At 38.0% G+C, this 18,120-nt stretch overlaps 1 protein-coding gene across 7 annotated transcripts in view; it reads left to right on the top strand.

The window, feature by feature from the left end:
* ARID1B (AT-rich interaction domain 1B) overlaps positions 1–18,120 on the top strand; it is an 807,057-nt gene that overhangs the window by 312,283 nt on the left and 476,654 nt on the right. For 4 of the 7 annotated variants that reach the window (XM_053710956.1, XM_053710955.1, XM_053710957.1 and 1 more), the window contains one exon: positions 10,823–10,894. The exons of the other annotated variants lie outside the window; for them this stretch is intronic. In XM_053710956.1, the coding sequence (XP_053566931.1) occupies positions 10,823–10,894 (72 nt within the window). The remainder of the gene's footprint in view (positions 1–10,822; positions 10,895–18,120) is intronic. 7 annotated transcript variants of the gene reach the window in all.

Raw genomic sequence — 18,120 nt, 5'->3', positions numbered from 1 at the left:
AGGATGGTCAACTGTATCAAAAGCTGCGGACAGGTCAAGAAGAATTAGTAATGAGTAATGGCCTTTTGCTTTGTCTGATAACAGGTCATTTGTTACTTTAGCAAGAGCGGTTTCTGTTGAGTGTTTAGGGCGGAAACCAGATTTTTGAGGAACAAGTAAGGAGTTAGTTGTGAGAAATTGAGTTAGCCTATATATATATATATATATATATATATATATATTTGTCTGTGTCACCCTAAAGGATTATAAAACTCAATTTAAAGAACATTCTGGAGAAGTAGTCATTTCCTGATTATTTATAATAACTTATTTTCTCCAACATAGGTGTGTCCGGTCCACGGCGTCATCCTTACTTGTGGGATATTCTCTTCCCCAACAGGAAATGGCAAAGAGCCCAGCAAAGCTGGTCACATGATCCCTCCTAGGCTCCGCCTTCCCCAGTCATTCTCTTTGCCGTTGTACAGGCAACATCTCCACGGAGATGGCTTAGAGTTTTTTAGTGTTTAACTGTAGTTTTTATTATTCAATCAAGAGTTTGTTATTTTAAAATAGTGCTGGTATGTACTATTTACTCTGAAACAGAAAAGAGATGAAGATTTCTGTTTGTAAGAGGAAAATGATTTTAGCAACCGTTACCAAAATCGATGGCTGTTCCACACAGGACTGTTGAGAGGAATTAACTTCAGTTGGGGGAACAGTGAGCAGACTTTTGCTGCTTGAGGTATGACACATTCTAACAAGACGATGTAATGCTGGAAGCTGTCATTTTCCCTATGGGATCCGGTAAGCCATTTTATTACAGACAGTAAATAAGGGCTTCACAAGGGCTTTTTAAGACTGTAGACATTTTCTGGGCTAAATCGATTTATATATAAACATATTTTATACTCCGTAGCCTTGAGGAATTATTTTAATCTTGGGAATTTTGTAAAATAACCGGCAGGCACTGTATTGGACACCTTATTCTCTAGGGGCTTTCCCTAATCATAGGCAGAGTCTCATTTTCGCGCCTGTATTGCGCACTTGTTTTTGAGAAGCATGACATGCAGATGCATGTGTGAGGAGCTCTGATACATAGAAAAGACTTTCTGAAGGCGTCATTTGGTATCGTATTCCCCTTTGGGCTTGGTTGGGTCTCAGCAAAGCAGATACCAGGGACTGTAAAGGGGTTAAATATAAAAACGGCTCCGGTTCCGTTATTTTAAGGGTTAAAGCTTCCAAATTTGGTGTGCAATACTTTTAAGGCTTTAAGACACTGTGGTGAAATTTTGGTGAATTTTGAACAATTCCTTCATACTTTTTCGCAATTGCAGTAATAAAGTGTGTTCAGTTTAAAATTTAAAGTGACAGTAACGGTTTTATTTTAAAACGTTTTTTGTACTTTGTTATCAAGTTTATGCCTGTTTAACATGTCTGAACTGCCAGATAGACTGTGTTCTGAATGTGGGGAAGCCAAGGTCCCTTCTCATTTAAATAGATGTGATTTATGTGACACAAAATTTAGAGAAAATGATGCCCAAGATGATTCCTCAAGTGAGGGGAGTAAGCATGGTACTGCATCATCCCCTCCTTCGTCTACACCAGTCTTGCCCACACAAGAGGCCCCTAGTACATCTAGCGCGCCAATACTCCTTACTATGCAACAATTAACGGCTGTAATGGATAATTCTATCAAAAACATTTTAGCCAAAATGCCCACTTATCAGCGAAAGCGCGACTGCTCTGTTTTAGAAAATACTGAAGAGCATGAGGACGCTGATGATATTGTTTCTGAAGGGCCCCTACACCAGTCTGAGGGGGCCAGGGAGGTTTTGTCTGAGGGAGAAATTTCAGATTCAGGGAAAATTTCTCAACAAGCTGAACCTGATGTGATTACATTTAAATTTAAGTTGGAACATCTCCGCGCTCTGCTTAAGGAGGTGTTATCCACTCTGGATGATTGTGAGAATTTGGTCATCCCAGAGAAACTATGTAAAATGGACAAGTTCCTAGAGGTCCCGGGGCCCCCCGAAGCTTTTCCTATACCCAAGCGGGTGGCGGACATTGTAAATAAAGAATGGGAAAGGCCCGGTATACCTTTCGTCCCTCCCCCCATATTTAAAAAATTGTTTCCTATGGTCGACCCCAGAAAGGACTTATGGCAGACAGTCCCCAAGGTCGAGGGGGCGGTTTCTACTCTAAACAAACGCACCACTATACCCATAGAAGATAGTTGTGCTTTCAAAGATCCTATGGATAAAAAATTAGAAGGTTTGCTTAAAAAGATGTTTGTTCAGCAAGGTTACCTTCTACAACCAATTTCATGCATTGTCCCTGTCACTACAGCCGCGTGTTTCTGGTTCGATGAGCTAGAAAAGGCGATCACTAGTAATTCTCCTTCTTATGAGGAGATTATGGACAGAATCCGTGCTCTCAAATTGGCTAATTCTTTCACCCTAGACGCCACTTTGCAATTGGCTAGGTTAGCGGCGAAAAATTCTGGGTTTGCTATTGTGGCGCGCAGAGCGCTTTGGTTAAAATCTTGGTCAGCGGATGCGTCTTCCAAGAACAAATTGCTTAACATTCCTTTCAAGGGGAAAACGCTGTTTGGCCCTGACTTGAAAGAGATTATCTCTGATATCACTGGGGGCAAGGGCCACGCCCTTCCTCAGGATAGGTCTTTCAAGGCCAAAAATAAACCTAATTTTCGTCCCTTTCGTAGAAACGGACCAGCCCCAAGTGCTACGTCCTCTAAGCAAGAGGGTAATACTTCTCAAGCCAAACCAGCCTGGAGACCAATGCAAGGCTGGAACAAGGGAAAGCAGGCCAAGAAACCTGCCACTGCTACCAAGACAGCATGAGATGTTGGCCCCCGATCCGGGACCGGATCTGGTGGGGGGCAGACTCTCTCTCTTCGCTCAGGCTTGGGCAAGAGATGTTCTGGATCCTTGGGCGCTAGAAATAGTCTCCCAAGGTTATCTTCTGGAATTCAAAGGGCTTCCCCCAAGGGGGAGGTTCCACAGGTCTCAATTGTCTTCAGACCACATAAAAAAACAGGCATTCTTACATTGTGTAGAAGACCTGTTAAAAATGGGAGTGATTCATCCTGTTCCATTAGGAGAACAAGGGATGGGGTTCTACTCCAATCTGTTCGTAGTTCCCAAAAAAGAGGGAACGTTCAGACCAATCTTAGATCTCAAGATCCTAAACAAGTTTCTCAAGGTTCCATCGTTCAAAATGGAAACCATTCGAACAATTCTTCCTTCCATCCAGGAAGGTCAATTCATGACCACGGTGGATTTAAAGGATGCGTATCTACATATTCCTATCCACAAGGAACATCATCGGTTCCTAAGGTTCGCATTCCTGGACAAGCATTACCAGTTCGTGGCACTTCCGTTCGGATTAGCCACTGCTCCAAGGATTTTCACAAAGGTACTAGGGTCCCTTCTAGCGGTGCTAAGACCAAGGGGCATTGCAGTAGTACCTTACTTGGACGACATTCTGATTCAAGCGTCGTCCCTTCCTCTAGCAAAGGCTCACACGGACATTGTCCTGGCCTTTCTCAGATCTCACGGATGGAAAGTGAACGTAGAAAAGAGTTCTCTATCTCCGTCAACGAGGGTTCCCTTCCTGGGAACAATAATAGACTCCTTAGAAATGAGGATTTTTCTGACAGAGGCCAGAAAAACAAAACTTCTAAACTCTTGTCAAATACTTCATTCCGTTCCTCTTCCTTCCATAGCGCAGTGCATGGAAGTAATAGGTTTGATGGTAGCGGCAATGGACATAGTTCCTTTTGCGCGCATTCATCTAAGACCATTACAACTGTGCATGCTCAGTCAGTGGAATGGGGACTATACAGACTTGTCTCCGACGATACAAGTAAATCAGAAGACCAGAGATTCACTCCGTTGGTGGCTGTCCCTGGACAACCTGTCACAGGGGATGAGCTTCCGCAGACCAGAGTGGGTCATTGTCACGACCGACGCCAGTCTGATGGGCTGGGGCGCGGTCTGGGGACCCCTGAAAGCTCAGGGTCTTTGGTCTCGGGAAGAATCTCTTCTACCGATAAATATTCTGGAACTGAGAGCGGTACTCAATGCTCTCAAGGCTTGGCCTCAGCTAGCAAAGGCCAAGTTCATACGGTTTCAATCAGACAACATGACGACTGTTGCGTACATCAACCATCAGGGGGGAACAAGGAGTTCCCTGGCGATGGAAGAAGTGACCAAAATCATTCAATGGGCGGAGACTCACTCCTGCCACTTGTCTGCAATCCACATCCCAGGAGTGGAAAATTGGGAAGCAGATTTTCTGAGTCGTCAGACATTACATCCGGGGGAGTGGGAACTCCATCCGGAAATCTTTGCCCACATTACTCAACTGTGGGGCATTCCAGACATGGATCTGATGGCCTCTCGTCAGAACTTCAAGGTTCCTTGCTACGGGTCCAGATCCAGGGATCCCAAGGCGACTCTAGTAGATGCACTAGTAGCACCTTGGACCTTCAAACTAGCTTATGTATTCCCGCCGTTTCCTCTCATCCCCAGGCTGGTAGCCAGGATCAATCAGGAGAGGGCATCGGTGATCTTGATAGCTCCTGCGTGGCCACGCAGGACTTGGTATGCAGACCTGGTGAATATGTCATCGGCTCCACCATGGAAGCTACCTTTGAGACGAGACCTTCTTGTTCAAGGTCCGTTCGAACATCCGAATCTGGTCTCACTCCAACTGACTGCTTGGAGATTGAACGCTTGATCTTATCAAAGCGAGGGTTCTCAGATTCTGTTATTGATACTCTTGTTCAGGCCAGGAAGCCTGTAACTAGAAAAATTTACCACAAAATATGGAAAAAATATATCTGTTGGTGTGAATCTAAAGGATTCCCTTGGGACAAGGTAAAAATTCCTAAGATTCTATCCTTTCTTCAAGAAGGATTGGAGAAAGGATTATCCGCAAGTTCCTTGAAGGGACAGATTTCTGCCTTGTCTGTGTTACTTCACAAAAAGCTGGCAGCTGTGCCAGATGTTCAAGCCTTTGTTCAGGCTCTGGTTAGAATCAAGCCTGTTTACAAACCTTTGACTCCTCCTTGGAGTCTCAATTTAGTTCTTTCAGTTCTGCAGGGGGTTCCGTTTGAACCCTTACATTCCGTTGATATTAAGTTATTATCTTGGAAAGTTTTGTTTTTGGTTGCAATTTCTTCTGCTAGAAGAGTTTCAGAATTATCTGCTCTGCAGTGTTCTCCTCCTTATCTGGTGTTCCATGCAGATAAGGTGGTTTTACGTACTAAACCTGGTTTTCTTCCGAAAGTTGTTTCTAACAAAAACATTAACCAGGAGATAGTCGTGCCTTCTTTGTGTCCGAATCCAGTTTCAAAGAAGGAACGTTTGTTGCACAATTTGGATGTTGTTCGCGCTCTAAAATTCTATTTAGATGCTACAAAGGATTTTAGACAAACATCTTCCTTGTTTGTTGTTTATTCTGGTAAAAGGAGAGGTCAAAAAGCAACTTCTACCTCTCTCTCTTTTTGGATTAAAAGCATCATCAGATTGGCTTATGAGACTGCCGGACGGCAGCCTCCTGAAAGAATCACAGCTCATTCCACTAGGGCTGTGGCTTCCACATGGGCCTTCAAGAACGAGGCTTCTGTTGATCAGATATGTAAGGCAGCGACTTGGTCTTCACTGCACACTTTTACCAAATTTTACAAGTTTGATACTTTTGCTTCTTCTGAGGCTATTTTTGGGAGAAAGGTTTTGCAAGCCGTGGTGCCTTCCATTTAGGTGACCTGATTTGCTCCCTCCCTTCATCCGTGTCCTAAAGCTTTGGTATTGGTTCCCACAAGTAAGGATGACGCCGTGGACCGGACACACCTATGTTGGAGAAAACAGAATTTATGTTTACCTGATAAATTACTTTCTCCAACGGTGTGTCCGGTCCACGGCCCGCCCTGGTTTTTTAATCAGGTCTGATAATTTATTTTCTTTAACTACAGTCACCACGGTATCATATGATTTCTCCTATGCAAATATTCCTCCTTTACGTCGGTCGAATGACTGGGGAAGGCGGAGCCTAGGAGGGATCATGTGACCAGCTTTGCTGGGCTCTTTGCCATTTCCTGTTGGGGAAGAGAATATCCCACAAGTAAGGATGACGCCGTGGACCGGACACACCGTTGGAGAAAGTAATTTATCAGGTAAACATAAATTCTGTTTTATTTTCTTAATTTGAATTATAGCCAGTGATTAAGTTTACACACTCTCTTTTTTTTTTTCCATGTTCCTAGTTAAATTAATTAATGAAGTCACTTTACCGTTAAATGCCTTTCACTCCCAGTTTGCACTGTGCCTTTTTATGATATGATGTGCAGTATGTTTATACTGGTTTTTTTTGGTTGTTTTTCCCCCCACATTTAGGCGTAGAAGTGGGACTTTGAGAATACTGAAACAATATCAAAATATGTAGCAGCTAATGCTGTATAAGTGTTTTCACTCTGTAACACTTGGATTTGTTTGGTGGCTCTAAATGTGTGTAGTATGCAAAATGATCTAAGTCGAAGTTTTCTATTGCAAATAAACCCAAGGACCAACTACAAGTGCTACATTATAAAAGGTTAATCACTTAGCGTATTAACATTGAACTGAAACGCTTTTAACCAGCTTACCCTGGCAGTGTAGTGCATATTACTGTGTAGCTTGTATGGTATTTTAATGCACATTTTAGCTCAGAACATTTTGCTTTTTTTTATCAAGGGATGAAAACTTTACTCTGTATTCTTTCTGTATTCTAGAAGGTGAGAATTCAATTAATTCAAGTATTCTAAAAATGTAACCGACCTTAGTTGGTACAGAATGAGACTAAAACTTTGAATGTACAAACTGCCCTCTTCAGTGACACTCGAGAGCTTTTTTATCTGCAAAATGTTTTCATGCTTTAATTTGTAGAGTTTATTGTCCATAAGTAACCTTTTATAAATTAAATTATTGATACAATAATGAAAAAAATGGAGACAATTAGTAAAGAGGCAGAGAGATTGAAAGAGCTAAATATAATCATAAAAGAATAACGTGTGTATTGGTGTTTATTTGTGTAATTGTATAAAGCAGGGGTCAGAAACCTTGGGCCCCCAGATGTTTTGGAACTACATTTCCCTGAGACACTTTAGGCTGTCTGAGCATCATGGGAAATGTAGTTCCAAAACCTCTGGTGGCCCAAGTTTGCTGACTTCTGGTATAAAGGATATTTCAGTAGTACCCCTATCCTTGTATTCTGCAGTCTATTTCTCTAGTAATGAATAAATAATTGGATCTGCTTGCTGATGAATGCTAATATGCACTGATGTGGTTATTAAGTTACTGTAAAAAAAAAAACCCTCAACAAACAAATTGCCCATTCTCAAAGCAGCGGTCGTACTGCATATCCTAACTGCATATGTTCAGTAAAACATGTCTCACCTCAACAAATGCAAAGTTCCCCCATATATAACAATGTTTTTATGGGTTTTATCTATCATACTTTATGTTTTCTTTGCTGTAAATTAGGAAGAACTCTCTCGTTTCTTCCATGCTGTTTAAATTGACCTCTTGTTCATCATCATAGTATATTCTTATACCACGTAACAGTGTGTGTGATAAGCAACACCCATGGGAGTTATGGGAGAAAAAAAAAAAGAACTATTAAACGCTTTAAAGTAAAGCTTTACCCTGTCTTACACTACACAGGAGCTTCAATTTTGCCTTCTGCTAGCTACTGCTGCGATTACATTATGTTAACTTTGTCGTGCAATTTTGATGAGATAAAAGGAATGTGCCCTAGTTGGAAGTATGGTGTGAATCCACAGGGTATAGAGCAGGCAGCAGAAAATGGAATATTTTCAACAGTTTTATATTTTTTTCTGACACATACAAGTGACAGGAACATTAGAGGAATGGGAAAGCGTATTGTAGCGTAACAAATATGTATCGCTTTGCAATAATACTCTACATTTAGATATTTATTTTTTTAAAGGTATAAAAAGTAATTATCCTGGTAGTGTCACGGGTTAGTCAGGGACAGGAGCATTGACAGTTTTCTAAATACCATTATATAAGGGGCATTATGTTATAATTTTATTTTATGAAAGCACAAAGAAATTAACATTTTTACTTGATCTGAGGTTCTATAAAGACACACATGCATATTAACCTGTTTTAATAAATATGTTGTTACATATGTTTTATGTTGTATGCATGTACATGAACAAAGGAGATACGTTTAAACAGGCTTGATTGCAAGGTTGATTACATTGTATAGCAGCAAATATTATAACAGTATAAGCAGGAATACTGGGAAATAGTATTGAGTGACAGACACTGCATGTATTTTTTTATTTGAATATAGATAATTTCACCATTAATGTGACATTAATATTAAAGCTAACTTTAATTAGTATAAAGGGACATTAAAAAAAAAGGGTGAGATTTTTAAAGGATACTATACCCAATTTATTAACTATTATTCAGAAAGAGCATGCCATTTTAAGCAACTTTCTAATTTACTCCTATTATCAATTTTCTTCGTTCGCTTGGTATCTTTATTTGAAAAAGCAGGAATGAAAGTTTAGGAGCCGGCCCATTTTTGGTTCAGCACCCTCGATAGGGCTTGCTGATTTGCGGCGACTTTTAGCCACCAATCAGCAAGCAGTACCTAGGTGCTAAGCCCAAAATGGGCCGTCACCTAAACTTTAATTCCTGCTTGTCAAATAAAGATACCAATAGAATGAAGAAAAATTGATAATAGGAGTAAATTAGAAAGTTGCTTAAAATTGCATACTTTATCCGAATTACAAAAGAAAAAAATTGTGTTTAGTATCCCTTTAATATAAAATGTTTAGTTATGCATGGTAAAATAACTTTACAGTATTCTTTCATTATTTATTTATCCTTAATAACTGTGGATTTTCTAATTTTAATATCCAAAATGCACACTGCAGACTTCTCAATGCTAACCCTTTTATATATTATTCCTAATTGTTTTTTTTTTGCAGATAAAAACTGTAAATCAATGCAATATATATAGTACTTACATAATGATTTTGGCTAGTCTTGTCAACTCCAGTAACTAGGCATGGATTGGCTCCTCCCAATAAGACTGATGATGGGTGGAGCTTGGTTATTGAAAAACAATTGCAGAAAAAACCTTTGTTTTAAAAATGTTTAGACTTGGCTGATATGCAGCTCAATTGTATTATGATTTTCCTTACTTTAAAGGGACATTAAACACTTTGAGATGGTAATATAAAGTTATAAACTTTATATATATAAAAAAAACTCTGCAATATACTTTCATTATTTATTTTGTCCCCTTTTCCTGCAATTCCATTCTGAAATTGTGAGCTTTTTTAGTTCCTCCTAGAAATAGAAATGCACAAAATATTTTTTTTATATATAATTTTTATTTATTTATTTTTTTTAACTAATGGCAGACCAATGTCTATTGTATGTTTCATACACAATATTTTGCAGCATTATAATTTGATAACATTTTTTATATCACATCTGTTTTCATTGTCATTTTTATTATATAATTAACCTTTTTTTAATGTCTAAAACATTTTTTTTTCTTTTTTTTATGAGAAGAATACAGTCTTAAATGGCCAGTAAACCCACGCTGTCTATTCACAGCCAGCCCGATTGCGCCATTAAACTCAATGTATCTCGCTCCTGCTCTGGTCTGGTAGCAGACGCGAGCTACAGACCCGCTCAGTAAAAACAAACAGATCCGCTCAGTAGTGCCAGGAGCGGCGTTCTGTAAAAGTAATTTTCGTAGGACATTTTCTCTGAAATCCTTTCAGGTAGAAAGCGGGAGCTAAGCTGATGTTATATAATTCTGCACTATGTGCAGAATTATATAACATTATGTTGTGGGTTTGCTGGCCCTTTAAGCATGTTTTGCAAGAAATAATTTAAGCACAAACAGTAATGTAACACCACTATTTTTCTACTTTCTACACACACAAGAGAAAAACAAATATTCTACAGTGTAATGCAGAGATGATTGTCAGTCATGTTTCCTTCACATTGTTGATTAAATAATCAGATTTATGCACACCCACTGCATTATACGTGACAGCTGGAGAGAGGTCAACAATAAGGGCACTAAAAACCACCCTAACTCTCAAGTTAAAGTGTTGGTTACCGCAAAGCAAAAGTATTTTTTTTTTTACCACCAATAGATGCATAGGTGATGACCATGTCTTTTTAAAAACCACAGGATGTCATCATTTGATTATGAGTGTAAGTTACGACAGACGTTATTTGAAGCATTCAATGCTTTAAAGACCATTCCAGCTATTTAGTTCTAAGAAAGCCACTGATGTATTCAAGAAATATATTATACCATTATGTGCTAGTACTGTGATTTCTGTAGATTGTAAGCTTATTGGAGGAGTGCCCTCCTCTTCTTGTGTATGTTGTATTTTTGTTTATTTTTTTTATTTTTTTGTTGTTGCTATGAATCAATAGATTTGGGTTACCCCTATTTTTTTAAAAAAATAAAAAGTATATATATATATATATATATATATATATATATATATATATATATATATATATAAAATAATAATAATAATAATAAATATATATATATATATATATATATATATATATATGAAATAATCTTTATAAAATTAAATTGGAAAATATAAATCAAATTTAGGAGCTATGAACAAAATGAATGTGCCATGCAATTTATTTATTTTTTAATTTAAACATCTCCAATTTTTATAGATAGATCTTTGTTTATATAAAATCCAATAGCCAATTAACTTTGATTTTTTTTTTTTTTTTTCTCAAACCAACAGTATGCAGTTTTTGGACCCTTATCTTTGGCAATAAAATGCAATATTTCGCCTATGAAGAATGAATGCAAATATGTGAGTTTACTATAAAACAAATACATGCATGCATAAATAATTGATTTAAAGTTCCCATGAATAAAAGCATTTTGAAAATTTACACACGAACACACACACACATTATATATATATATATATATATATATATATATATATATATATATATATATATATATATATATATATATATATATATATATATATATATATATATATATATATATATAATCTATGTATACACAAACACACATGGATTAAAATAAATCTGAAATAAGTCATATTTCTGTAACATACACCTCTAAAAGGTTTCATTTTTATGCACAGAATTGACGTCAACTAACTGAGCAAGATAACTTTTCTACACTTCTGAAAATGTCTGCAATTCTATTAAATAACAGATTAAGATGAACTGTTCAAATTATTGATATTTGTTGCAATGATTTTCATTATATCAGAAAACCAGTAAAAAACATGCAAAAAAAAAAAAGCTATCTGTTAATCTTTACATTTAAAGGAACCATAACTATTTATTTGTATTTATAGCTTTTACCTACATAGTGTGTTAAACCAAAATATAATATTTAGTGGTTGGTCATAAAAAAGGGGCAAATAAAATGAAATTAATGATTCTTTCAGTGTTTGCCATTAAAGTAATGTAACTCAGAATTATCTAGTCAGCCAGATTGTGGTAAAATGGAAAACAAAATAGATGTATATTTTGAAACATTCAGGAACGAACGAGAACAGTAGTTCAGTAATCATGTTGGAAGGAAAAAAAAAGCCTCACGGAAGGCTGTGTTTATACTTTTAATACCAATCTCCTGTCGGAGAAGGCCATTACCCGCCCTGTAGTCATGGCAACGCTAACAGTATGCTGACTTCAAAGACAAAGATGTAATTTCAGCCTTGCAGCAGCAAGAGGGAGTGGTTAGACTATACTGCTTGGGCTATGTCAGTTGATGATAAATTATAAAAATGCTCCATAAAGGTTATAAGGAAGATTGAGTTCTGACATAAGTTACTTGGCATCAGTCGATAAACCACATTATCAACCAACAACCTGATTACATTGTACATTAGTGCAACATGGAATTATTTATTTACTAAAAAATCACCTGATTACATTTTAACACAGAATATACTTTGCAATTCCTTAAAAAACAGCTCACAGTGAAAATGACAATCTGTAGCAACACAGACCCAGGATAATCACTGTCAAAAAAAATATACTGATAATATCAAGTTTCTTTTTATTTATGTTTTGTTTTTATTTTTGTATGATTAATCTACTTACACACCTGTCCAAAAATTATAGAAAAAAAAAAGTAGTAAGCGCAAAAAAATAAATAAATTGACAGCTCAAGACAAAGATACATATTAGTGTGTGTGCTTTTGAGTTTTTAAATTCTATTAAAGGGACAGTATACACAAATTTTCATATAACTGCATGTAATAGACACTATTATAAAGAATAAGATGCACAGATACTGATATAAAAACCCAGTATAAAACTGTTTAAAAACGTACTTAGAAGCTTTCAGTTTAGCTCTGTTAAAAAGGTAGGTGGAAAGCCCACTGCAAGTGAGAAATAAGACCCCCCCCCCCCTTTCTTTGCATATGAAAAGACCCTTTACACAAAAAAGAAGCAAGCTGGAATAGGTAGCTGACGGTATTCTCTTAAAACTTTTGGGTTTGGTTAGGAGTCTGAAAATCAGAGCAATGTTATTTAAAAATAAGCAAAACTATACATTTTTGTACAGAGCATTCTCAACTCCCTCTTACTGATGTCAACGAAGTGGGCAGTACAGTTTTTGATTGGCCGAACCGCCCATTCCAATAAATAAAAAAAATAACTCCCAACGGTACTAGCATTGAGCCCCTACCAGAATCATTGAACAGAGGTAGGGACGGCTAAACATAGCATTGGTTCCCAGTCCCACATCTATAAATGCAAATTCAAGGATTGCATGCTTTTTTTAAAAAAAAAAAAAAAAATTAAATAATTTGAATTGCTTTAATCTGAGCTACAGTTTTACTTACAACACATTGTTCTTGATACTTTATAATCTGGCTGGCTCTTAATTTTCATTTAAATTTGTCAACTTCTAATATAAACCAAGCACACACAAAAGCTATTCTAACTCTCAGCCACACTACACTACAGAATTATTATTGTTAAAAACCTTTCTGAAAATCCATAGTATATTTGTTTTTGCTAAGTAGAGAGGAAAAAAACAACATTCTTTTCCAAGAGTTATTTTGAGACCTTGCTGTAGATTCACCAAATCTCGAGAATACCTTTTTGAAGTGCGAATTTTAGCAAGTTCAAAGAGAGATGGTGTTCTCTCTGTACTTTTTCATTGCATTATTGCACATTTATTAGAGGTGAGAGTTTTTAATGAAATAAAACTCTCTCACCATCACACTAGATGAATTCATGTATCTGATGGTTATATAAACCAAACTCATTCTAATCACATTTTCATAAAATGTTAAGATACCTAGACAAACTCAAGTTAGCTACTGATTAGTGGCTACATACATATGCCACTTGTTATTGGCTCCCAGTTGTGTTCAGCTATCTCCCAGTTGTGCATTGCAGCTCTGGAGCTGAATTTCAAGTTAAAGGGTTTAAACACATATATGTAAGCAATTGTACAATAATAAAATGTTTTAAGAGCATTTTCTTTTTGCACTTTTATGTGCCTTTAAGACAGACCAAAATTACACATTCCATATTATGTAATAATATATTCTAAAACAAATTATACCTTTTACTTAACTAAAAGTGAACAAAGTTTACCAAAACTACTGATTTATGGAAATTGATTTGAATTGGGGGATCAACTGGAATCAGCAAACACTTTACATCTCATTTAAATAAACATTACGTTTATTTAATTTCAGTCTTTTTTAGAAGCGCGAGTCATCACAATGTTAGTGCAGATGACTGAGTAAAAATTACCATACGTAAAGTTGACTATAGCAGTGAAAAGAGAAAAGATGTGCTCTTTGTGTAAAATAATGACATTGCAGAACATTGTTTCCTGTGTTTGTATAATAAACCCATTTATAGTTCTTCTTATATTTTAGTTTTAAAACTGTCAGATATTTTCTTTTAATTGGTTGATTAATTTATTTTTTTGTTCTTCAATGAGATTGAGACAATTATTTAGGTTGTTTAACCCTTTCGTGTTGGGTCTAAATTGTGTATATCAGAACAATGTAAATAAATTGAAATCACGCAACGGTGCATACGATTGCGAGATTACAGTGATGGGATCGTTTTAGGGCGGTGTCCTTATGACACTAGGCACGCCCACCATTTCGCATTCCCAATCTGTAAACCCTGTTGGCTTTAGTTCAGCCAAATGGCTAGGACGTTCCATGCCGTCCTAACGGTGCTAAAGCGGAAAAGGTTAAATGACATTAAACAAAAATAACAAATCTATCATGCAGATTTTTGTATAAAATTGTTGAGATATGTTTTTAATTTAAAACTTACAAAGTTAATATTTGTGTACAACATGTTCGTGGGCTACTAGAGACCACTACCATAGTTCCCATGAAAACAAAAACAACATATGTTGTTTCAGATTATGGTTTGTTTTTTTTCTTTTTTCTTTTTTTAAAAAAAGGGGTAAAAAGAAAAAAAAAAAGGTATATTTTAAATTACCATCTTTTAAATACATAAACGAAAAAATAATATACCTTTTAAAAGGCGATTAATACAATACAGTTACACAGACAAAACGTGCATAATAAATTAAAAGGCAATAGCACTTATTCTTAATTTCAAATGATCTTTTTTTTCTGACTAATATGAAGTTTCATCTATTTCCCTGCCCTGTGTCATGTGAAAACCAACACCCAATCACAAACTCATATACGTATATGCTGTGAACTCTTGCGCATGCCCAGTAGCAGCTGGTGACTTTAGAAAGTGTATATATAAAAACACTGTGCAATGTGATACTAGACGTAAATTGGATTTTTGTTGTTGTTGTTATTGCATGGTCTATCTGAATCATGAAATTGTCACTGCCTGAATACTCTAGACTGAACAAAATCCATCCTAATCAAACAACCTTACAAACGTGGTCAGTGTCAGTCTTCAATTCCAGCAGTTTCAGCTCATAAGAAGTATTTCTACATTTTAGGCAAAAACAAATTGACTCTTTAAAGGGAAGTAAAACCCATTTTTTTTTCTTCTCATAGTTCACATAGAACATTCAATTTTAAACAACTTTCCAATTTACTTCTATTATCAAATGTCCTTAATTTTCTTGTTATCCTTTGTTTAAAAGTAGGATTTTGCATGTGTCTGCAGCAGTTTTGCAACAATGTTATACATTCACAAAAGCACTAGGTGGCAGCTTTATTTCCTGCATGCTACCTATCTAGATATCTCTTCAACAAAGAACAACATGAGAGCGCAAATTTAATAATTGAAATCAATTGGAAACTTTTTTTTAAATTGCTGAATCATAAAAGAAAATATTTGGGTTTCATGTCCCTTTTAATAGAGGAAATAATTATCTGAGTCCAAAATGATCTTGCTTCAAAATTAAAGGGACAGTCTACCATAGAATTGTTATTGTTTTAAAAGATAGATAATCCCTTTATTACCCATTCCCCAGTTTTGCATAACCAACACAGTTATCGTAATATACTTTTCTTCTGTTATGTGTGATCAGTCCACGGGTCATCATTACTTCTGGGATATAACTCCTCCCCAACAGGAAATGCAAGAGGATTCACCCAGCAGAGCTGCATATAGCTCCTCCCCTCTACGTCAGTCCCAGTCATTCTCTTGCACCCAACGACTAGATAGGATGTGTGAGAGGACTATGGTGATTATACTTAGTTTTTATGACTTCAATCAAAAGGGTTACCTTAAGAAAATGTTTGTTCAACAAGGTTTTATATTGCAACCCCTTGCATGTATCGCGCCGATTACGGCTGCGGCAGCATTTTGGATTGAGTCGCTGGAAGAGAACCTTAGTTCATCTACGCTAGACGACATTACGGACAGGCTTAGAGTCCTTAAACTAGCTAATTCTTTCATTTCGGAGGCCGTAGTACATTTAACTAAACTTACGGCTAAGAACTCAGGATTCGCCATACAGGCACGTAGGGCGCTGTGGCTAAAATCCTGGTCAGCTGATGTGACTTCTAAGTCCAAATTACTTAATATACCTTTCAAGGGGCAGTCTTTATTTGGGCCCGGTTTGAAAGATATTATCGCCGACATTACAGGTGGTAAGGGCCACGCCCTACCTCAAGACAAAGCCAAAGCTAAGGCTAGACAGTCTAATTTTCGTCCCTTTCGGAATTTCAAAACAGGAGCAGCATCAACCTCCACTGCACCAAAACAGGAAGGAGCTGTTGCTCGTTACAGGCAAGGCTGGAAGCCTAACCAGTCCTGGAACAAGAGCAAGCAGGCCAGGAAACCTGCTGCTGCCCCAAAGACAGCATGAACCGAGAGCCCCCGATCCGGGACCGGATCTAGTGGGGGGCAGACTCTCTCTCTTCGCCCAGGCCTGGGCAAGAGATGTTCAGGATCCCTGGGCTCTAGAGATCATATCGCAGGGATACCTTCTAGACTTCAAATTATCTCCCCCAAGAGGGAGATTTCATCTGTCAAGGTTGTCAACAAACCAGATAAAGAAAGAAGCGTTTCTACGCTGCGTACAAGATCTGTTATTAATGGGAGTGATCCATCCGGTTCCGCGGTCGGAACAAGGACAAGGGTTCTACTCAAACCTGTTTGTGGTTCCCAAAAAAGAGGGAACTTTCAGGCCAATCTTAGATTTAAAGACTCTAAACAAATTCCTAAGAGTTCCATCGTTCAAAATGGAAACTATTCGGACAATCTTACCCATGATCCAAGAGGGTCAGTACATGACCACAGTGGATTTAAAGGATGCTTACCTTCACATACCGATCCACAAAGATCATCACCGGTATCTAAGGTTTGCCTTCTTAGACAGGCACTACCAGTTTGTAGCTCTTCCATTCGGATTGGCTACGGCTCCAAGAATCTTCACAAAGGTTCTGGGTGCCCTTCTAGCGGTACTAAGACCGCGAGGGATTTCGGTAGCTCCGTACCTAGACGACATTCTAATACAAGCTTCAAGCTTTCAAACTGCCAAGTCTCATACAGAGTTAGTTCTGGCATTTCTAAGGTCGCATGGATGGAAAGTGAACGAAAAGAAGAGTTCTCTCTTTCCTCTCACAAGAGTTCCATTCTTGGGGACTCTTATAGATTCTGTAGAAATGAAGATTTACCTGACAGAAGACAGGTTAACAAAGCTTCAAAATGCATGCCGCGTCCTTCATTCCATTCAACACCCGTCAGTAGCTCAATGCATGGAGGTGATCGGCTTAATGGTAGCGGCAATGGACATAGTACCTTTTGCACGCCTACACCTCAGACCGCTGCAATTATGCATGCTAAGTCAGTGGAATGGGGATTACTCAGATTTGTCCCCTACTCTGAATCTGAATCAAGAGACCAGAAATTCTCTTCTATGGTGGCTTTATCGGCCACACCTGTCCAGGGGGATGCCATTCAGCAGGCCAGACTGGACAATTGTAACAACAGACGCCAGCCTACTAGGTTGGGGCGCTGTCTGGAATTCTCTGAAGGCTCAGGGACTATGGAATCAGGAGGAGAGTCTCCTTCCAATAAACATTCTGGAATTGAGAGCAGTTCTCAATGCCCTTCTGGCTTGGCCCCAGTTAACAACTCGGGGGTTCATCAGGTTTCAGTCGGACAACATCACGACTGTAGCTTACATCAACCATCAGGGAGGGACAAGAAGCTCCCTAGCAATGATGGAAGTATCAAAGATAATTCGCTGGGCAGAGTCTCACTCTTGCCACCTGTCAGCAATCCACATCCCGGGAGTGGAGAACTGGGAGGCGGATTTCTTGAGTCGCCAGACTTTTCATCCGGGGGAGTGGGAACTTCATCCGGAGGTCTTTGCCCAAATACTTCGACGTTGGGGCAAACCAGAGATAGATCTCATGGCGTCTCGCCAGAACGCCAAACTTCCTCGCTACGGGTCCAGATCCAGGGATCCGGGAGCAGTTCTGATAGATGCTTTGACAGCACCTTGGAACTTCAGGATGGCTTATGTGTTTCCACCCTTCCCGCTGCTTCCTCGATTGATTGCCAAAATCAAGCAGGAGAGAGCATCAGTAATTCTAATAGCACCTGCATGGCCACGCAGGACTTG

The sequence above is a fragment of the Bombina bombina genome, chromosome 4 (genome assembly GCF_027579735.1).
Source record: "Bombina bombina isolate aBomBom1 chromosome 4, aBomBom1.pri, whole genome shotgun sequence".
In the NCBI taxonomy this organism is placed as follows: domain Eukaryota; kingdom Metazoa; phylum Chordata; class Amphibia; order Anura; family Bombinatoridae; genus Bombina; species Bombina bombina.
The sequence above is the reverse complement of the archived record's forward strand: the minus strand, read 5'-3'. Positions and strand labels throughout refer to the sequence as shown.